At 32.9% G+C, this 24,268-nt stretch overlaps 1 protein-coding gene across 2 annotated transcripts in view; it reads left to right on the top strand.

The window, feature by feature from the left end:
* WDR72 (WD repeat domain 72) overlaps positions 1–24,268 on the top strand; it is a 270,383-nt gene that overhangs the window by 151,258 nt on the left and 94,857 nt on the right. For both annotated transcript variants that reach the window (XM_031955230.1, XM_031955231.1), the window contains exons 16-17: positions 13,078–13,889; positions 19,929–20,011. In XM_031955230.1, the coding sequence (XP_031811090.1) occupies positions 13,078–13,889; positions 19,929–20,011 (895 nt within the window). The remainder of the gene's footprint in view (positions 1–13,077; positions 13,890–19,928; positions 20,012–24,268) is intronic.

The following is a 24,268-nucleotide window of genomic DNA, read 5'->3' as shown; positions in this document are numbered from 1 at the left end:
ATTAAAAATTGAATGAGATTCTACCATATTGGAGACTTTAATAAAGTGAATGTCATACAGTATAGATAATAGTAAAATTTAACTTAAAGCCAAGCAATATCAGTGGACAAATTGAGGTTATAAAAGATATACAGGTAGCCTCCCTTCAACTTAAGGATATGAGTTTGTTCTCAAAGTTCATTTCTAAGTAGGTTGTTTGGAACTCACAATCTATTTTCTTACAGAAGTAATGTTATAAATGGTGATTAGGTTTCAAAGCAGTCCACAAAAGTCTACTTAACCCATAATGTACCTGAAGTACTATATTAATACTATTTCACTACACCTATCCATCACTTAAAATGTTTTCTTTATGAGAAAATCCATTATGAATTCCTGCTGAGAAAGTTCGGAACACATCTTCTTCTAGAAGGAAAATTAGAGTCTCACAGGTCTTCCTATACCAGTTATCAGCAATAGTTATTTTGGAGGGCCAGAAATGGCTTCTGCATACCAGTAATTAAGCCATTATGTTTCTGTAAGTCAATAATATTTCATAACTATTACCCTATCAACAACCTGGTATAGTGGAAAGAGATTGAGCATTGGGCTTTCAGGTCTTAGATTTGGAACCTAGATATGCTATTGTGCCAAGGACTTGGGCAAGTTACTTTTTAGTCATTTGAGGAGGTGGGACAGAATGACCTCTAACATTCCTTCTAGCACTAAATCTATTATCAAAGACTCCTGTGTGTTACTCGAGGAACTTATAGTCTAATAGAATAAGGTATTAATATAAAGAGCTGACAACTCAATAAATTCATCAGTGAGTTATAAAACAAAATGCTATGTGAGAGGTGAGGCAGGAATTTGGGAAAGCTTCAGAATGACTTTTGAGTTATATGTTAAAGATCATTAAATTTTCAGCAGGTAAAGGAGTGATCAGATATGTGAGGTATGATAATTGAGACCCTATTTCACAGTTAGTTCAGAGCAATGTAATAATAAATAAAGTTAATTTAACAGATATTTATTAAGTGCCTACTAAATGCAAGGTGCGATGCAATGTTGTGTGCTGTAGATCCCAAAATAAAAATGAAATACTATTTCCCTTGAGGAGCTTATATTTTCCTACCTTGATATCTCACATACCCAGATAAGTGTATGCATGATGCTAATAATAAAAATGATAATGATATTATTTATATGGAACCAATTATGTGCCAGGTACTCAGCTAATCCTTTTACAAATATTATCTCCTTTAATTTTCACAACAGCCTTGTAAAGTAGGTGTTGTTATTATTCCTATTTTATATTTGAGGAACCTGAAGCAGAAGTAAAGTGACTTGACAAGGTTCACATAACAACTAAATGCATTTGAAGCTGAGTTTCAACTCATGTCTTCTGGACTCAAAGCCCTTTGCTTAATGCCCTGTAGTAACTAGCTATCCTTGCTACAGTGCCTAACTATATATGGTAATTTAAGGAGAGAAATGATAAATAAGTGGTTATTCCTTCCACATCAAGACTTTCCCCAGTATGGTTTTGATATATTGTCGGTTGATGACATGTGAAGCCACAGATGACATATGAAAACTAGCACAGAACCTATAATCAAATATTAATCCTAAATTTACAATAAGGTATTCTAAACATATATAAAAGAAAAAGGAAAAAAAATATTCCAAATTTGACTTTGGTACAGAGGGAGAAACAAAACATTTCATGCGAATTTTCCAGATTGCAGGAATGCTACCCCATTCCTTCCTTTTCAACCTTTCCTTCTCTCCCAACCCCCATTGTGGAAGGGATAACTGTAAAGTAACTTTTTGGTGGCAGGAATAGGTTTTGTATATTTTATTTTGTTTTCTAATAGCTGGCACAGCAAAGAGCTCTATGATCTCAGGCAAGTCATTTAACCTCAGTAAGTACATTGTAGGACTTCTTATGCATTTTTATTAGATTCAATTCAATTGCATTCAGGCAAAGGCTTCATAGAGCAGAACTTCTGCAATTTTTTTCTGCTGGTGACCCCTTTTTACCTGGGAAAGTTTCTCATAACCCTGGTATATAGGTATATATAATAGGTATTCAAATAAAAGATTTACTGATAACAAATCATACTTTTGTGACCACCATATTCAGTTATACTACCCTCATAGGGTCATAATCTTAACTTTAAGAAGCTTTGTCTTAGAAGCCGTATGAGCAGAGGTAATATATGAAACAAGGTAAGGTTTTTGAGAGATGGAGATGGGGAGGAAGTACATGTCAGGCTTGGAGAGAATGGCTTCTGGCAGATGGGTCAGTAGTGGAAAGTAGAAAGACCGAGAAAGAGGCAAATAGAGTCAGGAAGACGAGTTCAAACCCTACTTTAAATGGTCATTGGTTGTGTGATCACTAAGATTCAACTCATCTCTTTGTGCATCAGTGGTTTCATATTAAAAAATAAGGATAATATTAAAAATTACTTCCCAGGTTTGTGGTGAGGATCAAATTAGATTCTGCCTGTTACATGCTTTGTATACCTCAAAGTATTGTGTCCTTCATTGCTTAGCACAATGTCTGGTACATAATACATACTTAATAAATCCATCAATAACTGATTAATTAAAACCTGTAAGACAACTTTTAGCTTTAAAGCTCATCATTATATGAACACGATGATTTTTAAAGTTCTTTTATCTGTCATAATTTCATGGAGAAAAACCAAAGTCTTAGACTTCACAGAATTTGTAGTGTAGTAGAGAGTGCTTGGCCTGGAGTCAGGAAGATTCCTGTTGTGAATTCAGATCTGGCCTCCCACAATTACTTGGTATTTGACTCACTTAAACATGTTGCCTCAGTTTCCTCATCTGTAAAATGAGCTAGAGAAGGAAATGGCAAACCACTGCAGTATTTCTGCCAAGAAAAAACAAATGGGGTCACAGAATCAGACACAACTGAACAACAGTTTTAAAAGACATCAACCTGATGGAGAATGGGGCCTTTTACTGACACGTTGTAGTAGTTGATAGAATGCTAGACTTGAAATCAGAAAACTTTTAGTTCAAATATTGCCTCACACTTACTATCTGTGACCTATGGCACTTAAAGGATCTCATTCGCTTCAGCTCTAAAGTTAGGAGGTTGGATAGTATGACCAGGTCTAAATCCATAATCCCATAAATATACTATATCTGCATATGTGTGTAGAGATATCTATCTGTGTGCATATGTGTTTGTTTTTATGCTGTGGCCTCCTTCCTTACCCAAGCCATTCCTTCTACCAATGAATAAAAAAGAAAGGGAAAATAGTTCAGCAAAAATAACCCAACATAGACCAATGGTAATGTTGTTGTTTGTCCTCTGTTCTTGAAGATGACCATGACAGCAAGTAGGTGATGCCATGAAGTGCAAGTGAATTGGCTTTAAGTGAGGGATGCACTTTCTCCTCTGTTATTAGTAATTGCTGAACCCCCACCTTGGGGCAGGGAATTCATTTTTCTACCCCTCCTCTTCATCAGATATTTTGAAATGATAAGTAGCATACCGCATAGCAAGGGTCCTCAAACTATGGCCCGCGGGCCAGATCTGGCAGCTGAGGACGTTTATCCCCCTCACCCAGGGCTATGAAGTTTCTTTATTTAAAGGCCCACGAAACAAAAGTTTTTGTTTTTAACAATCTGAGGGACAGTGAACTGGCCCCCTATTTAAAAAGTTTGAGGACCCCTGGAATGAAACAAATGTTAAGAAAAATCAGTAACTTAAGAAAATATTTTACTGACAGTTTTATATTTAGGATAATTTAGATATTTCCAACCCTTCTACGGTGTATCCCATATAGTATTCATTCATCATTTTTGACAGAAAGTTTTTTGTGATAATAAGGAAATTGTTTGAATCTATATTCCCACTGCAAGGCTGGAGTTGAAGAAGGTATTTGTTAAGTCTTTTTGGTCATTCTCAATCAAGCATCAGTGAGTGGGATGCTGTGTGTTCTTTATGTAGTAGGGAAAAGAGGGAAAGAAACTAAGGGAACAGTCTGCCATTTTGATTTGAAGGAAATATGCACACATCTCACTTTTTTTTTTCATCCAGGTTCTCTATGTTGCAAAAATATGTTTTAGGTTTTAGGAATATATATATTTTTCCTATTATTATCGGGATACTTTATGTGGGGAGGAGTTAGAAGACTTGAATTGCAAAATGCTTGCTGGCCATCTGGGATTTACCCTTCACACTTTTTCTCTCTATAATACTTTGCCAAAATCTTTGCCCTAGGACAAAGGGATTGTGTAGGGCTCAGCTCTCTTCTCTTCTCCTCCCCACCTGCTGTTGCACTTTCATATGCAGATTTTCCTTTGCTACTTTACAAGCCAACTCTTCTAGTATCCAGCTAGGAGGGCAAAGGATGGATATGTCTGGAGAACACTCATTGCTTACCCTTCAATTCCCTGACAATAAACAAACTCCCTCCTTGGCTTCACTAAACAACTGCTAGTTCAGAGTAGTCCCAAAGGTTGTTAAAAAAAAAAAATAGTTGGGAAAGAATGCTAAGGCTTAGAGGAAACAGAAGAAAAAATATTTTATCTTTCTTGGAAAGTTTTGGGGATTCAGGTAATGATGCAGCTTGTAGAAAGTGTTGTATGAATAGAACTTAATAATTAGATGATGGCATTTTTTTTTGAAATTAGAGTGGGCATTATGATCAATTCTTGGAAATCTTTGTCACTAAATCATTGGTCAGAATTTTTAACTCTGCGTAGTAAACTTTGCTATTCCAACTTGATAAGTGATAATATACTTATTTTATTGTTTTGTGGCCCTCCCCCACTCCCCCTTTTTTTTTTGAATCTCCTTTAGCATCATCCATTCAGTGTGGCATGGTGGAAAGAGCATTGAGTCTTGAGTCACTGGAACTTAATCTCACTTATAGTGCTTACTATAGCTGTGACTCAGAGCCAATCACTATCCTCCCTGTGCTTCAGTTTCTCATATGCATAATGAAGGGATTTGTCTATATGACTTCGAGTACCCTCCTCACTCTAGATCTGAGTTTCAAAAATTAGAATCAGACCATTTCAGTAGAGAAATCAATATATTATATTATTTGTTAGATATGTTATTAAAAGTGTAACATTTAACAACAGACTCATATAAATGTAATCTTAATTACTGATTATTGAGTTTATCAAGTTATAAAGTATTCAGGTTAGAAGAATTGGTAGATATTGTTGAATAAAACTTTCCTTCCTATTTAAGCCTTTTTCTCATGCCATCTTTGATGGCTATTTATACATACACATAGTATATGACATGCAAGCAATTGAAATTTTATGCATAGTGTCTACATTCAGCCTGACATAATGAGATTGTTTTGAAAACTAGAATGGCAGCATTTTAAAATTATGCATGTACAGACATACCTTTATAAACAAACATATATACATACAAATACACAATCTGTATATGTATATATTATGTATATATTTTATTGATCCCAGAAATGCTCTTCCTAATAAGGAATTTTTTAAAATCAAAGTAAGAGAAATTAAAAAAAATTTCCAACAGACTTCCTCAGTTGACAATATATATAATAGTTTGCCCCAGTAGTCTTCTATTTTTTTTGCTAAGAAGGAGATAGTTACACTTCATTAGCTATTCTTTGGGAACAGTATTAGCTTTTTTTTATTGCTTAGAGTTTGTCTTTCTTTTAGTGATCTTTTCATTAATATTGTTTTTCTGGTTTTGCTTAATTCACTTTGCATCAATTCTGATAAATCTTCCCATATTTCCTTGAATTTTCCACGTTTATCATTTCTTACAGCAAAATAATACAAAAGTATATAAGTATATTTTTTCTAGTGTTTGGCTCACATAAAAAGTCTAGTAAAATTATTTTATGAAAAACTCACACAGGGCAATCGCTCACAATCTGACCACAAGGTGGTCAAAAAAGTGATACTGGGTCATTCTCAAGGTATCTCTTAGGAATTTTAGAATAGATTGTATGACATGGGAGACAGTAGCACAGGACCACCCGACATGGAGTGCCTTCATCATTAGAAGGTGCTGTGCTTAATGAACAAAGTAAAATTGAATTAGTTCAGAAGAAAGGTAAGATGCTTAGAGTTAGAGAAGTCATTCCAAAAGTCATAGGGACTAATTGTGTCTGATCTGTGGCAAATCATTTTTTTTTTAATTATCATAACTTTTTATTGACAGAACCCATGCCTGGGTAATTTTTTACAATATTATCCCTTCCACTCACTTCTGTTCTGACTTTTCCCTTCCCTCCCTCTACCCCCTCCCCTAGATGGCAAGCAGTCTTATACATGTTAAATGTTATAGTATATCCTAGATACAATATATGTGTGCAGAACCGAACAGTTGTCTTGTTGCACAGGAAGAATTGGATTCAGAAGGTAAAAATAACCTGTGAAAAAAAACCAAAAATGCACACAGTTCACACTCATTTCCCAGTGTTCTTTCTCTGGGTATAGCTGATTCTGTCCATCATTGATCAATTGAAACTGAGTTAGATATTCTCTTTGTTGAAGAAATCCACTTCCATCAGAATTGATCATCATATAGTATTATTGTTGCTGTGTATAATAATCTTTTGGTTCTGCTCATTTTACTTAGCATCAGTTCAAGCCTCTCTGTATTCATCCTGCTGGTCATTTCTTACAGAACAATAATATTCCATAACATTCGTATACCACAATTTACCCAACCAATCTCCATTTGATGGGCATCCATTCACTTTCCAGTTTCTATGTGGCAGAGCATTCTTGAGCTCATCTTGGTCTGATCAGCTACAGTCAGACACTTTAACTTGACTCTAGCATCCTTTTGGCCCTCTTTGAGAATGAAGGACAACAACCTGCTATGGATGTTTTTGTATATGTATTTGAACATTTGGAATGGAGACGTCTCTAAAGTTTTACATTTCACCTTTCTTTTGAGCCTCTGTAATTCTATTTTGCTCCAGAACACAGCATCTTCTAGCATGGTGTTCCCACATCAAATAAGACAAATAGAACCTTGACCACAATATAATGATATTGTTTTGGTCCTCTGACATTGAAAGACCATAACTGGCCAATATATTATTTCCATCTCTGGCCTCTTTGGAGGTATATAACTTGTAGATTAAGACAAGCCAGTAAGCATATGAACTAAGTATATTTGCTTTGTCAAGTCATTGCACTAAGTGCTGGGGTCAGCAACAGCAGCCTTTGGAATTCTTGTTCATGTCCTTCCACAGAAGGGATCTATCCAAAGAGAACTTTCTCTCTTGGACTTAAAAGAACTCAGTTCATACCAATAGTGAACTTAAGGAAGCTGTAGCAGTGATCATTAATTTAGGTAGACCTGATTAAAATCATCTTGGATACTTCCTATTGCATTACTATGATTAAATCATTTAATCTTTCTGAACCATTGTTTACTTATTGGTAAAAAGGATATTTTAATACTGTGTCTCACAGGATTGTTGTGAAAGATCAAATGAAACAACATACACAAAGCCCTCCACAACCTATTAGGTTAGTAACCATTATTATTATTATTATCAGCCTATTGTTCACTCTCTCTTCTTAAGCAGTCCCCCTTCTTTTTTAACCTATCTTTTAGCTAAATAATAAATTAATAATAAAATAATGTATTAACTAAAATTAACATTTATTTCAACTCATAAGGAAAATAGAGGTTTTGTAAAATATCTTTGCTTTTCTAGGCCTAATTTAAATGCTGGATTAAATGTTTTAACATTTTTTAGTTCACTGATCCATGATTTGTCATTTCCCTAATAATTTCTCTTTATTCCTAAAGGGGATATTACTTTGGTGTATTTTTATGGTATGATTGATAAGTGTTTAAGGTAAATGGTTATATGGCTAATTTGAAAAAAACTTAAAAAAAAAATAAGAAAAATTGTCATGTATAATTATATAACAAATATCTAAGGTCTGTCCTTTTTTGATCAACCATGTTGGAGACTTACCATACTCAGCAGTATGGAGCTGCCATTGCTCAAACACATTTGGAATAAGATATTTTAAAAAGACCTATCTGATCCTGTAATACATTCCTTTCAGTTTGTTACAATTCAATAAATATTTATTAAGTTCTCACTGTGAAGAAGGTATAGTGCTAGGCATCATGCATTCCTTTAAAATGTCCTCAATATAGGCAGATATTTATCCTTTGGGAGTGTATTTGATTTTTGGAAATAGCCAGAAGTCTGCAAGACAGGTTAGTGATGAAGCTGAGCAGTACCATTTAATATAAAATGAAGGTATAGAAGTTGGTTTTCTTGAGTATTTCCTAAGTTAAATCAAAATAAGATGCTCCAAAAAAGATTTTTGAGCAATCTTACTGTCTTTAGAATTTGCCCATAACTTCCCAAGTTATTTACTTTGAAAGCATTTATTTGAAGGCATATATTTTGATATATTTAGTTCAAAGCTTTTCTTATTTCTGCAGGTGAAAGCCTGTTTTTAATTCTTTGCTTATTTTTGACTGAATCTGAGATTTTATTCTTATTATTTTTCATATATAAAATGGCACAGCTTTACTGCATGATCCTTTATTTCCAAAACAAATTTTAATAATATTAATATTATTTAATATTTAATTTAATAATATAATAATATTTTAGTTTTTTATATCATAATTTCCCCTATTCCCTTCTCCTCGCAGATATTCAACTTCATATAATAAATTATATTTTTTTTAAAAAGGGGGGAAAACAGCATAACCATTCAAAATATTGAAAAAGTTTAAAAATGTATTCAATCTACTATACTAGTGAACTTTCCACTTCCTCAAAGGAGTGAGATGGGAGTATCTTGTCATATTATCTTTGGAGCTATAACATAAAGTTCAGGCATGGGGAGTAGCTCTTGAAAATGCTTAGATTAGGAAATGGTATGTCATCCTTTAGGAATAGCAAGGAAGCCAGTGTCATAATTGTAGATTATGTGGAAAGGAATAAGATTATAAAGGTAAGAGGGGTTAGATTATGAAATGCTTTAAAGTCCAATAGAGGATTTCTATTAGATCCTGGAGTTAGTAGAGAACCATTAGAATTTATTGAATGGGCAACTTCAGGGGGAACATTGTCCATCTATACTTTAGGTGAAGTAGAAGATCCATTGGAGTACTCCAAGACTTGAGGCTGGGAGAACAATCAAAGGACTATTTCAGTTTTTGGGGTGATAAGAGCTGGCCTCAGAGTTTGGCAGTATTAGAAGAAAGAAGAAAGTACATTAAAGTTGTTACAAAGGTAAAATTGACAAAACTTGGCAAAAGATTGGATATGGGAGATGGGAATGGGGGCTGGGAAGAACTGAATGAAGACACCTAGGGTTGAGAAGATGATGGTGCCCTTGACAGTAATCAAGAAATTCAGAAAAGGGGGGAGTTTTGGAGAAAAGATAATCCCCCAAAGTTCAGTTGTGGTCATGTATAGTTCAGAATTTTTGTGATGGCTAATAGATAGTCATCCAAAATATTAGTTATTTCTTTCAGACTAATGTTATCTGTAAAAATAATTTTTATTCCTTCACTGACCAAAATAGTGAATCTCAGAAAACTAGATACTCTGAATCACTCCATAAAAAATTTCCTTCAAAGAATTTGTGTCCAAAGAAGAACTAGAATTTATAATTGAACACCAAATAGGTAATTCTGATTATAGTAAGTTAAAAAGTTTTTATACAAACAAAACTAATGCAAACAAGATCAGAAAGGAAGCAATAAATTGGGAAAACATTTTTACATTTAAGGGTTCTGATAAAGGCCTCATTTCTAAAATATATAGAGAATTGACTCAAATGTAGAAGAATTCAAACCATTCTCCAATTGATAAATGGTCAAAAGATATGGACAGACAATTTTCAGATGAAGAAATTAAAACATTTCTAGTCATATGAAAAGGTGCTCTAAATCACTATTGATCAGAGGAATGCATATTAAGACAACTCTGAGATACCACTACACACCTTTCAGATTGGCTAAGATGACAGGAAAAGATAATGATGAATGTTGGAGGGGATGTGAGAAAACTGGGACACTAATACATTGTTGGTGGAATTATAAATGGATCCTGTCATTCTGGAGAACAATTTGGAACTATGGTCAAAAAGTTATCAAACTGTGCATACCCTTTGACCCAGCTGTGTTTCTATTGGGACTAATATCCCAAGGAGATCTTAAGGGACCCACATGTGTAAAAATGTTTGTTGTATCCCTTTTTATAGTGCAGGAAACTGGAAACTGAGTGGATGCCCATTAGTTGACGAGTAGCCGAATAAGTTATGGTGTATGAATGTTATGGAATATTATTGTTTTATAAGAAATAATCAGGAGGATGACTTTAGAGAGGCTTGGAGAGACTTACTGATGCTAAGTGAAATAAGCAGAACCAGGATCTTATTGTACATACAAGATCAATATTATATTATGATCAGTTTTGATGAACATGATCCAACAATGAGATGATTGATACCAATTCCAATGATCTTGTGACAAAAAGAGCCATCTCACCCAGAGAGAAGGCTGTGGGAACTGAATATGTATCACAACATAGCATTCTCACTCTTTTTGTTGTTATTCACTTGCATTTTGTTTTCTTACTCATTTACTTTGTTTACACATATTGGATTTAACATATATTTTAACCGATATAACATGTATTAGATTGCTTGCTATCTAGGGGAGTGGGTGGGGAGAAGGAGGGGAAATTTTGTAACACAAGACTATGCAAGGGTCAATGTTGAAATATTATCCATGTATGTGTTTTGAAAAGAAGCTTTGAATCATTCCGTAAGAAACTTCTCAATGAAAGACTAGTTTTTGGATCTGTTCATTCAAAACATTTTTGACTATTTCTAAAAATTTGGTCCTTTTCTATCCTGTCTGTCAGAATGACATAGGAATTTTAAAAGAAATACTTTAAGTTCCTATATACTGTAGCTATAATATTCTCCTGATTTGTACGTCTAATACTCTTGTCAGGAAAGGAAACAGATTTAGTTTGGCATGATTTTTCTTAAAGGAACCACTTTGGCTTTTTGTGTTTTACCTTTTTCCCTTTCTAATTGCTAGCAAGTGAAAATTCTCATATGTTCTTAACTATTTGTTCTAGCATTTTCGCACTGATTGAAGTCAAATTCAGAGGTATATCCTTCTAAAATTCTATCCTTGCCCCTTTTTTTGAAAATGAAGAAAACATTGAACTGTCTTCAGGCCTATGATATCTCTCTCATTGTCATGACCCTGTAGTAGCCACTGATTGTTCAGAAATCAGATGGTAACTGATAGAAATGAGACTAGATGACCATTGAATGTGGTCCCTTACAATTTGAACATCCTATGATTTAATTCAGTCTTTAGTCAATCATCTTTTATATTGCCATCTACCCTGGACATGGGGATATTCCTTCTTTGATCTTGATACTGTTCCTAGACAATAAACACCTCTAATCAATTTTGTTGTTATCGTTTTTTTGTATCTGTCTCCACTTTCTGGGCTTCTATGCTCATCATTATAGATGATTTATATATGATACATATAGACTTCTAGGATATATGTATATGATATCTAGGATATATGTGTGTGTGTGTATGTGTGTGTGTGTGTGAGTGATATATCTAGAAGATATATAAAAAGAGATAGACAGACAGACAAACTTCTAGGACCAGGTTACTACTTTGTATTCATCATCCACCATTCATGACATGCCATACCTTTATCTTTTCTATTTTTCTTTATTTAATTTTTTTTTTTTTGGGGGGGGGGCAAGGCAGTATGAGTTAAGTGATTTGCTCAGTCTCACAGCTAGTAAGTATTAAGTGTCTGAGACAGGATTTGAACTCATGTTTTTCTGACTTCAGGTAGAGCATTCTATCCACTGCACCACATAGCTTCTTCATTTCTAATCCTAAGAAATAAACAAATAAAACACCTAAATTGCTTATGTCCCATATAATTCTCTTTAAACTATTCCTACTTATTTTTCCTCATTGGAACAACTCATCCTTAGCATTTTAGTCTTGATAGATTCCCATTTCCTTGACCAGTTTTCCTTATCCAATTTTCAGGCCACTAGATCCTGTTTATAATTTTAAAAATTTAAATAAAATCGTATTTTTTTATTATCTCTACATTTCTCTACTTTGAAATGGAATAAAATATTTCCTCAAAGATTCTCATTATTTCTACATTAGTAACTATATTCTTTATTTGTTACAGTCAGGTTCAAAATAACAATTCCTACTGTTGTTTGCTCCATCTTTTAAAAGATGGAATTTTTAAGGTGAGTTACAGGTTTATCAGTTGTTCTGCCCTTAGAAGAGAGAGCTAAAATAACACATACATACCCAAATTAGTTGAAAGATAAGCTCAGAAGTATGACCTAATATTTTCATTTGAAAAAAATCACTAAGATCATTCAAATGCGACAATTTATAAAACATACTTTGTAAAGTACAACAGTATAAATGCCAACTATTATTATAATTAATTAGGGGTGACTTTCTTGCATAGTAGTACATGAATACATACCAGCTGCTGATTGGTAACTTTATTAAGCAGACAGTCAGCTAGTGAGACCTGTGCTTTATCAAACCAAGTTGGTAGTAAGTGAAGAATGGATTAGAGTGGGAAAAGATTTCACAAGAATTTAGCATATTTGATCATATCTGCCTGCTACATAAGTTTAAGAACATAAGTCAAGAGGATGGATCTCATGGATCTCAGAGGCATCTAGGCCAGCTCCTTTGTTTTTCATAAGGAAACTTGCCTTTTTAAAAAAGAATTTTATGAATGAAGCATTTTCATACTCTAGCATTATAATCTTTATGGAATAAAAGGAAACTTGTTTATTAAAAAAAACATAGAATTTCTTAGATATATAGGAATCTTATGGATGCCATATTCTATTTTGCCAATGAGGAAGTGTATTATACCAGCTAATTGACTTGTCCAGGGTTATATAGGTCTTATTTTTTTGTGGTTATTTCACAGAGCATTTTTACTGATTTACCAGTTTTTTTTTTTTAAACAACTTTATAACTCATCCATATTTTTCTTTTTCCCTTGTTAGCTCCCAGTTACTCCATCTTTTTCAAGTCCATTTAACGTGTTACCAGTGAAGAGCAAATGGAGCAATACTGACTTTCACGTTCTTTTTTTTGACCTGGAAAATCTTGTGGAACTTCTGCTCTCTGCCCAATTCAACAGCTTTAGCACCTCCCATTCATGGCATGGCAGTGACATTTTAAGAAGAGCAAGAAGCACTTTTGAGAAAAAGCCACTGACACTGAAAAGAAGTAAAACTTCTACCTCTTCTATTGCAGGGGAAGTACAGATGAAGAATTGTTATGAGAACCAGGGCCAGGGAGATAGCCCAGACAAGTCCTTTGATGAAAATGAGGGCATCAGACGACAGAAAAAAATGAAGAGTTCAAAAAAAGCTCAGTTTATATCACCAAGAAAAGTCGATATCAATCTCATGATAGACACAGCTAAACTTCTCTTGTCATGCCTCTTACCATGGGGTGTGGATAAAGAATTAGATAATCTATGCATTCAGCATCTAAATATTTTAAGACTTCAATATCCAGTTTCTTTAGGATTAGCATCAAGTGAAGATCATTTTTCTTTGATGTTACCTGGTTGGAACTTTTGCAGTCCAGGAATGAAAGAAGGGTGTTCAGTAGTCAACTTGTTTTCCAGAAAAGTGATAGACTTGTCAAATAAGTACATTGCTGCCCTTCCATGCCGACCAGAAGGTATAGGAGAGCTAAAAAGTAATTCATCTCAAGAGTCAGACACTGTAATATATCTATTAAGCAAACTGTTTTTAGTTAATAAGTTAGTTAACATGCCTTTAGAAATGACCTACCAAACTAACAGGTAAGAAGTATTTGTGATCTTTTTTCCTTTTTAGTGGTGGGTGGGTTTGGTAGAGAGAAGGGCATATTTACCCCCCCAAATTGACTAAATTTGTCTTATTTTTAATGGGAAATATTAATCAATTTTGCGAACTGAAATATGATATAGAAATAGAACAAAAAAGAATCCTTAGAAGTCTTTTTAGATTAGATTAGAGTCTAGAACTGTCATGATGAAACTGAACTTAGAAAGAATGAAGCATATAAGTTATATAAATGATAGCGGGTAATTCCAGGCATAGCCAGAATTTAAAATCAGTTCTTCTGATCCCTGATCCAGCACCCTTTTCACTATACTGAATTACTTTCAGTAACACACACACACACACAATTGCAGTTAAATTTGATGATTTGTTTCCTATTTTTGAATATGAAATACTGTTTTTCTGGTTATAAATTTTTCATGATTATAAAGGAATTTAATTATGTAACTACTATCCTACTTAGAAGCTAAATCCAAATCTTGAAAGGAAAAATTCTAAAAATTTAGATCTCACCAAGTTATAAATTATTCTTAATTTGAAAGTAAAGAAAGTTTCTTTTTCAGCTATTGATTTCTAAAACCAAGCAAATGCCTTGATGATGCTCTCTGAGATGTCATCCCTTGCAAAATTTTCTGTATTTTTATATCTAATTGAGTTCTATAATGTTTTAATCATTGAGCTCTTAATGTTGCCTGGAATTCTGAAAGGTATTTTGAGAAATCTAAATGTATGGCTTGCTCCCAACCCTCAAACAACTTATTAACTCATTAGGCATGTAAGACATACAAATAAATCAATTAAATTTAATGTAATTGGGAGACAACTACTAAATATGTGGTACATATAAATGTTGTAACAGGTCAGAAAAGAAAAAGATCAATGGAATATTTGTGGAAACATCCTTGGAGGAAGTAGGAGTAACATTTGGAGAAGCATTGCATTGTGGAGATATTTTTGTGTTTGGTCATCTTCTTTGGGAAAAGTTTCAATAATCTAGCTGAAAGCATTCTAGACTCTGGTTGTTTATCTCTTAGATGTCCCCATTATTGAAGGACTGATCATTTGCTTGATGTGTATTTGTACCTCTATTCTATTAAGAGTTCATCTTCAATAATCAGTTTTTTTTTTCATTTTTTATCTTCTATTTCTTAGTGATCTCATTCATAAAAATTCTCATTGTTATCACTGAATTTTCCATAGTCAGTCAAAGGTGCATTGAAAATTATGTTTTATGAAAACAAAGAATAATAAAAAAGTGCTTTCAGAACTATCTGTTCTTCACTCCATTTCTGTAGTGGTGACAAAATGATGGCAAAAAGGACAAATGGAGTTAAGTATCCCACAACTATAAACTTTAACTTAGCTGTTGGAACTCTAAAGGTGAGCTACTTGTCTAATGGCTAATGGGTGAATATACCATTGGAGGAGTGATTCATATGACTATTAATATTCTTACTAGAAATAAAAACAGAAGAAAGAAGGAAAGTATATTAAAGTGGAAAGATGGTTCAATAAGTAAAGGTTGGAGTTCATGGCTCTGATATTATTGTATGCTTCAAAGCAACTAGAAAAATAACTTCATGAGATATTTATCCCTTATTGCAGTGATTCTAATGTGTATTTTCAAAAGAAATTTATTTAATGCATCATGATTAGTTCCATAGTGTGAGGAAATCAAGAAATTCTCCAAAGGACTTAATACCTTCCACATTAAATCATCAGTATGTAAATGTACTGCTAATGATTTTGAGAAACATATCAGAAAGCATGGATCAGGAATAAGAAATGTGAGGAATCAAAGATTTATAGACTATATAGATGCCTCATGATTTTATGTCATGAATGCTTTTTTCAGAACTGGATTGATAAGCAATAAATGTGAAAAGCACTAAATGGCATCACAAAAGAAAAGATTATATTTTTAACATAAAAGATGGCAATGTGAAAATATTGCAGAATTATCTATTTATAAATAATCTTTTTATCAACATACTATAACAGAAGTCAGATTATTATAAAGTTAAAGAATAATAATGATAAAAAGATGTAGTATGCAATTGAAACAACTCAACCCTAACCTGTTTTAAAAAGTTATAATAAAAAATAGGCATGGATAATAGAAATGAGGATACCAATTATAATCTTAAACAAGTTTATTTAATGTAAATCAATTTTCACAACAAAGAACCAAAAGAGGATGAAAAAGCATTTTAGTCAGGAAATGGCTTAACTTATTTGTCTATTAAAGATCACTGTCTAAGAAAAAACTAATTTAGAATTAACTAAACACAAAACACCTCTGTAAAATTTTATTTCAAAGGATTGTGGGCAAAATGACTTCATAAAGCAGAGAAGACCATTGGAAAGTAAAAACAATTTAAAGAATACTTGGTGATAGAGTCGGCTAATCAAAGACATCTCAAGTACATTTGAGTTGAGGAAGTAGATCAAAGTCACAAACAGAAAAAATATGGAAAAAATTGATATTTTTTTTCCCCTGAGGCAATTGGGGTTAAGTGACTTGCCCAGGGTCACACATCTAGGAAGTGTTAAGTGTCTTAAGATCAGATTTGATCTCAGGTCTTCCTGACTTCAGGGATGGTGCTCTATCCACTGAGAATTTGTTTTTCAATATTATTTTTACCATCAGGGAAAGCAGAAACTTTTAATCTTTAATTCAGCATTACAGATCTGGACATGCTCATTATAGAATAGTGCAAATATCTGATTGAGGGAAACATACCAAAGGAATAGCACATATATTAGATCTTCTTAATGTGGAAAAAAAAAATGATTATATGCCTTGCACACATTCACACATTTATCAAGTGAATCCTTGATGAGACAGAACAGGCAGATTTACAAAAGATATCTTACATATATTTATTATCATTTATTTGAATGAAAGATATAGAACATACAAGATTTCATAGTGCTTATTGCTTATTTATTATGAAAAAAAAACCATTTAATTCCACAAAATACTACTTTAACGTCTCTCTTCCTTTCTATTAGAAGTTATCTCTCATCATACATAAAAATCATTCAAGATTCCTTTAAAAATATAACAGAAACAAACAATAATCAATGGCCCTCTATTATAAATTGCAGGTAAAACACATGACTAGGAGATATATGTTTACTAATGTCATAGAAGAAATAGGGCAGGGGAGGGAAGTTTCTCCAGATATTCCTGTTTTCAGGTGACATTGTGCCAGTCATATCAAACCTTGGAACATTCATAAGAGCCTTGTAGGAAAGGCTCTCACTACTGAAAAGAGGCTATCCTGAATTTTTACACAGGCAAGACCAAGAGTAGAAAGCATGACTAATGACTAATGCCTTGATTAGAGCATTCAATCAATGCAACTCTTACATAATCATGTCTCTGGGTAACAGGTGATGGAAATGGGCAATGAATCGGGCCCTGAATTAAACTAAGGAAGGAGGATAGATAACAGTGCCCTTTTAAGGTCTTTCTACTTCTCTAGGAAACAAATATCTATATTTTTAATGCTACTACTCCACCAGTGTTGTTCTGTAACAACAAAATGGAGAGCATGATAGTCTTTAAAGAACTAAAAAAGTATATCCAACAGAAGACAATGGAGGGATTTATGGTAGGTATGAATACTCTAAAACATTGCAAATGAAGGCTTTCAAAATAATAGGTATAAAAACATGTCATAAGACAAATGTGTAATATATAATATTATATACCTCTTATTATTAATAAGAATAATATATATATATATATATATATACACATATACAATATGATACCTCTTATTTGGCAAGGGGGAACGATGACAGATGAACATTTAAAAAGCCTCCTATAATTCTCCATTTATAAGGAATATGAGGAAGGTGTATTAGATGTCAGGTCAGTCTCCTTGGATGAACTTAGGAGAGGTCATGTAATGAGCTACATGGTACAGACAAATATCACAGGATGGATTTGAGAACTTCTAAATTTGTGAAACTTAATTCATTTGAGTAACTCTTCATTGACAAAATTACTTGGTAATTCATTTCATTCATTCAGCAAGCATTTATATTGCCAGGCAAAATGCTGTGCTTGGGAGATACAAGGGGTAGGAATATGAATTGTACCTTTAGTTTCATTGGCATAGGGGATTTTTAGGTAAGAATGTTCCACCTACTAAAGCAGCCAGATACCTTTGCAAATTCTAGTCGGAGAGTTGCTTATAGCAATTCTAGATTAAATCATATATCCATTTTATGTCATTGGTGATACTTGAACATAGCAATTCCTGGCTCCAACATAGCTAAATCGTTTAGAGCCAGTTAATTAGAGAAATTGGTAGGATGTTGGTCTAGGAATGATACAGATTTAAGTACAAATACTGTCTCCAACATTTATGAGCTGTATGACTCTGGGCAAGTCAGTTAACTTCCCTGAGCCTAAATTTCTTCAACTGTAAGAAGATAATTTCTCCTTCACAGGATTATTGTGAAGATCAATTGAGATAACATATAACTACTATGTAAACTTTGAAGCAATACATCTCCACTAGTTATTATTTTTGAAAAATTATACTGCCTTTCAAAAATTAAAAAAACAAAATTATAATCCTTCTCCTCAAGGACCTTAAATTTTATTTGGGGAAACAACATGAACACAGATAATAACTATAAAAAATATATACCAAGTAACTTCTGATTCATACTCTCTTCCTAGCTCCTCAACCTTTGCCCTACCAAAATACACCCCAAACATAGCTTTTTCACCTGGTCTTCATAGTAAGGTTCATAAAAGAATTTAGATTGATATGGATTTGACATCTGAACTCTATAAACCTCTGTTAAAATATTATTACATAGTTGAGCTATTCTCCAGAACACCTATTTTTAAGAATAGCTAAGAATTTGAGATGTTAAAGTGACATACATTTTCATCAGGTCAATAAAACTATTTTGGATGTGATGACAGATTATTGATATAACACAAAGAATTACCATTCCTTAGAACAAACTTTATACTAAGAATGGTAGGCATTTTTTTTCTATTTAACTATTGTGTTAAAAAAAAAAAAAAAACTTTAAACATAAATATAACTGATAAAACTTGCTTAGCAACTTTTTTATTTCATTGCTTTTTTTTTACTTTTATATTATATTCATGTCTTAGTATGCTCTTTCCTTCTACCCCCCCGGATAGTAGTTCATCAAAACCCACCAAACCATTGACCATGTGACAGTATATCTGACATTGACATTTGACATTCCACACCTATAGTCCCTTCCCTCTTCAAAGAAATAAGTCAAGGCAAACATTTAAAAACATTTAAATCTTAAAGGAAAGTGAGTTTAGTAATAGAAAAAGTATAACATAGTGTGTTCAGCTATAATGAATCCAGCTTTAGAAAGGGTAATACATGTCTTAACAGAAATAAAAGTTTACCTTTTTTTTTTTTAATTTTCTTTTTAATGAGGTATTCGGGATTAAGCGACTTGCCTAGGTTCACACAGCTAGTAAGTTTCTGAGGCCAGATTTGCACTCAGATGCTGCTGATGTCAAGGCTGGTGTTCTATCCACTTCACCATCAAGCTTCCCCAAAATTTATCCTTTTAAACGTCATCTTCCCTATCACTCTTAATCACAGTATATATAATTTTTAAAAACATTAGACTTTACAGGGAAGACATTGAATAAATAATACATTGTATATTGAAGGCCTTTTAAAAAAAGAGCACATTATATCTGAGAATATATTAAAAGGTATTAATTTCCTAATTGTTTCCTAATAAAGAAAGAAACCTATAGGAATAGAATGTAAAATCATATCAATAGAGAGTGGAGGTAAAGGGGATGAGGGGGAGGGATAATATTGATAAAGAGGATTGAATTGGGTAGATCACAGCAGATAAGTTTTGCTTTGCTTCCTTATATTTTGCCTTGGAGCCTGCTTTCCTATATGGACAATGTATCACTTAAGTATTACTTTTCTCATACACATCCAATGATACTTTTTTTGTTTGTTTGTTTTTATTAGTTGCAACAAAATGGAATCTGTTTCTAACAAGGGAAAACATATTGGCAATGATAATTCAAGTTTCTATGGAAATTCACGAAATGGTAAGTTTTGAGATATGAAATAAGGAAGAATGGATCTAATCCTTATATGTAGGAGATGGAAATTTTAAATGAATGTGCTTTTTTTACTTAACTTATTTTTTTATATTAGTTTTTGCATGACTTTTTTTCCCTTAATTAATTCCCACTAGAGAGTCAAACTGACCAAAAATAAAAAAGAGGGCCAAAAACTCAATTTAGCAAAATTTAGCCATATGGTGAAAAATTATCTAGTGTCCAGATAGTGCTTCATCCTCATCGAATACAAGGAAACAGAGATAATCCCTTCTTGTATATCTTCTCTGGGACCAATCATGTTTCTTGTTATTTCACAGTGTTTATTTAATTGTTGTTTTATATGTTAAAGATCTAAATTCTTTGTCTAAACACACATAGGAGCATGCTTTGCATTATGTATGTGATCATTAAATGCTGATTTGGATTGTGTAAGGTTGGGAAAGAATAAAATATTTGAATAGAAAGATCGTGAGACAAATACTTTTTGATGTATTTATTTTAGCACATGTGCATATTATATTAATATTTCATCTAGGAATAAAGTGTGCATCTTAATGGTCTAACAAAGGAAACTCCTCACTCATGACAGTGGGAAGACTGTCTAATATTTGTGAAGCCAAAATGTTTTCTTTTTGTCTCTCCCCTGAAGTTTCAATTAAGATTTTTTTTTTTTAACAAACCAGCAGTGCCAAGAAAAGTTGGCTCTTACTTCTAGCTCATATTAAAATTTTAACATCACATTAAAGTACCTTGTGAAATGCCCCTTGATGCCAGTAAGTAGTTACAGTCAAGACCAATATTTAGCATTGAAGGTAGATTCACAAGGTCAACAAAGTGAAAGAGAAAAAGAAAGTGATGGGGGTGGGGATTAAAGATCAAAAGGAAAAATCTACTTGACTTGCTGTGTCTAAGAAGAACTAGAAAATAGGACATGGAAACTGCCCAGGATTTTCTCCTCTTTGCAGTTTTCACACCTTGGTTTATTTGTTTGTTTTTTTTTTTTTATCATTTCCTCTTTGCATGAAGTATTTTATATAAGGGAAAATATATTAAAATGATCCAGCAATATCTTGTATCTCTTCCTTTCTTTAGTTATGTGAACTGAATACCTCTTTTGTCTCCTGTCATTGTCTCCTTACTATTGTTGATTAATTTAGAAAAAAAAAAGATTAATAGTTTATAATTTATCATCATTTATTAAAAAACTTGGTAAATCTAGTTGATCTCAATTATATCAAAAATTTCAAATATACTAAGTACAGTAATTTAAGTGAGAAATTACAGTTTTTCAAAAAGCTTTTAGTACCACAGACAACTCTTTTAAGATTATAAGTTGCAGACAAGTTTCCAGTCTACACTAGGATTTCTCTGCTTAGGTTTTGATCCCAAACAAACCCATTCCTATTTTAAATTCTGTCAGTTTGGAGGTATTTTTTTTTTTTTTTTGCAGATATAACAATATTTTAATCTATTGATATTAATTTGAGTAACATTATAGATTTTCAGCCAATCAAAATGTATTTATTAAGTACATATTTGCATCTGATCATTGTTTATATACCATACCTATCATCTGAAATCAGCATTATCACAAGGAGAGCAGAGAGTCACATAGACTATGATTATGTAATATATATTTATATAAAATGAAGTATGATTTGTTTGTTTAAAAGCATTATCCTATATCACAAATTTAGGGCAGCTTAGATAGCACAGTAGGTAAAGACTAGGCCAGGATTTAAGAAGACTTGAGTTAAAATCTGGCTTCAAATACTAATTATGTGACCATGAGCAAGTCATTTAACAGCCTCTAAAACTAGGTAGTAAAGGAACGGGCAAAAGATCCCAGTATCTTTGCCATGAAAACCCAAAACTGGAACATGAAGAATCAGACATAATTGGAAAATGAGTGAACAATCTCTCAAATTTTTAATCTGATAAATGTCATTAACCACACAAAAAGGCAATTGATGAGGAAATATCTATTGCTTAGTCTCTGTCCAATGATGGGCAAAACATTTAATTTGTCAATGACTTGGTTTCCTTATGTATACGATGAGTATTGGGATAGATAACCCCTATTGTCTGCCTTTAAATTAATAAGTGAAGGAATGTTAAATAAAAGAAGAGATAAGAGGAACAAAAAAATACCTTTTGCCAATAAAGGCATAGCATATTTAGATGTTGGGAAATGCAAAGAAACTTTTTTCTAGCTCTTCTTATTAATCAGCTTAAGTTGATATGTCAGTTGGTACTGTTTATAACTCTCTTAATGGTTCTTCTTTTTTTTTGGGGGGGGGGAGGTAGGGAGCACTGTCTAAGAACTCAGACTACCAAAGTTAGTAAAATCTTGAGTAAAATGAGTCAAAAGAACCTAAAGAGCTACTTTACAGAGTCAATGTAAGTTCACAATTGATCAGGTTTGGAGGTCAGGTTTAGTGACTCAGTGGCCTCTTCTTTTTGTCTTTTTGCCAGTTCTTAGCTCAGTTCTTAATGAATGAGTTTATCAGGAGATTAATCCTGATTTCTTGTTTAGTTGGGAAATCTGGAGAATTTAGGAACAAGCTTGGAGATCTGAATATTGTTTTAGAAACCCATGAATTCAGAACAGGATGATGTTTGCTCAATTCATGACTAAATTATTAAAAACTTTGCTAACCCCCTTCAAAAAAGAAAATGAATATTTTTATCACCATCTCTATTTAGTAATTTACTGGAGTTTTCTTATTTAAATTAGATTATCCTCTGTATTGTCTTGGGCTTCAGGTAACTCTGTGGATGAAGGAGAGACAATTAAAGAGCAAGATAAGAATGACAAAACAGAGGACTAGAACTACTGATGGATTGCAGTAATGAAGTTTTTCTTCTGTATGCACATCACTATTGAATGTCTTACATGTTAGTATAATGTGAGGAAAAATTGTCCATTTTCAGAGAGCCATCAAGACTATTCTTAAGTATTTTGTATTTAAGTATTTGCTGAGCAGTGTGCTAAGTGCTAGAAGTTCAAAGAAAAAAGGTAGTGTCTCTGACTTTAAACAACATACTTTCTGTTGGGAGAAGACAATATTTGAAAATCAGAACATACAAGAAAGATAAATAGAGGTAGAATCTAATCTTAGAGATGATACTGGTAGTCTGGGGAGTAATTTCTATAAGTGTCGGTCCTTAAGCTAAGTCTCAAAGGAATCTAGGTTTTCTAAAGAGTCAGAGGAGATCATTTTCTTCATGGGAAGCTTCCAGAACAGACATATAAAGAAAAGATGCATCATTTATAGACCAATGTTACTAGGTTGTAAAGTACATGGAGGATAGTATTATATAATAATATTGGAATATAAGGAAGGATCCAAGTTATAAAGAGGTATAATGCCCAACAAAGGAATTTATATTTTTTACTAGATACTTGGATACTAGGGAACTACTGGAGCTTATTGAAGGGATGAAGTGACCTGGTTAGATCTATATGTTGGGAAAATCACTTTGGCAACTGAATGGAAGACTAATTATAATCAAGAAGGACTGGATAGAGAGACCAACCACCAGTCTATTTTAATAGCCCAGGAAATTAAATTCTTAGGTCTGCAAGTGGGGGGGAAATGGTAAGAAATGAGAAATTTTTATGAAGAAATGATAGTGGTTAACTTATTTTAATATGTAAGGCAGCAAACAAGAGTGTTATCCAAAGAACAACACTGAACTTGTGAATCTGGAGATTAGAAAAATTGTGGTCTTCTTGATTGTTAATAAAGAGGTTTTGAAAGAAGGTGGATGGGGGTGGGGGCAGAGTATGAGTTATGTTGTATTGAATTTAAGGTATCTATGGCACATGGATCTTGTGTTATCCAAAAGGGAGTTGACTATGGGACACTGTAACTAAGTTAAGGGATTGGGGTAGATTAATAAAATTGACACTTATCTGTATTCATATGATAACTGAACTGACTAAAAACTGGTGAGATCAACAAATGAGATAAAACAGGAAAATAAAAGGAGAGAATTCATGATAGAGCACTATGCACCATTAGCAAGTATGACATGAATAAAGATCTAGCAATAAAGACCAAAAAGAAACATTCAGAAAGATTAGAGTTGATTCAAAAGAGAGAGCAAAGTCAGAAAAACTGAGAAGAGAAAATATCTAGTAGGAAAAGTTAATCAACTGCATCAGATACTACAGAGAATTCAAGAAGAATGAGAATAGAGTTGTCATTAGATGTGACATTTAGAAGTCATTGATAA

This window comes from Sarcophilus harrisii, chromosome 2 (genome assembly GCF_902635505.1).
Source record: "Sarcophilus harrisii chromosome 2, mSarHar1.11, whole genome shotgun sequence".
NCBI lineage: Eukaryota > Metazoa > Chordata > Mammalia > Dasyuromorphia > Dasyuridae > Sarcophilus > Sarcophilus harrisii.
The sequence above is the reverse complement of the archived record's forward strand: the minus strand, read 5'-3'. Positions and strand labels throughout refer to the sequence as shown.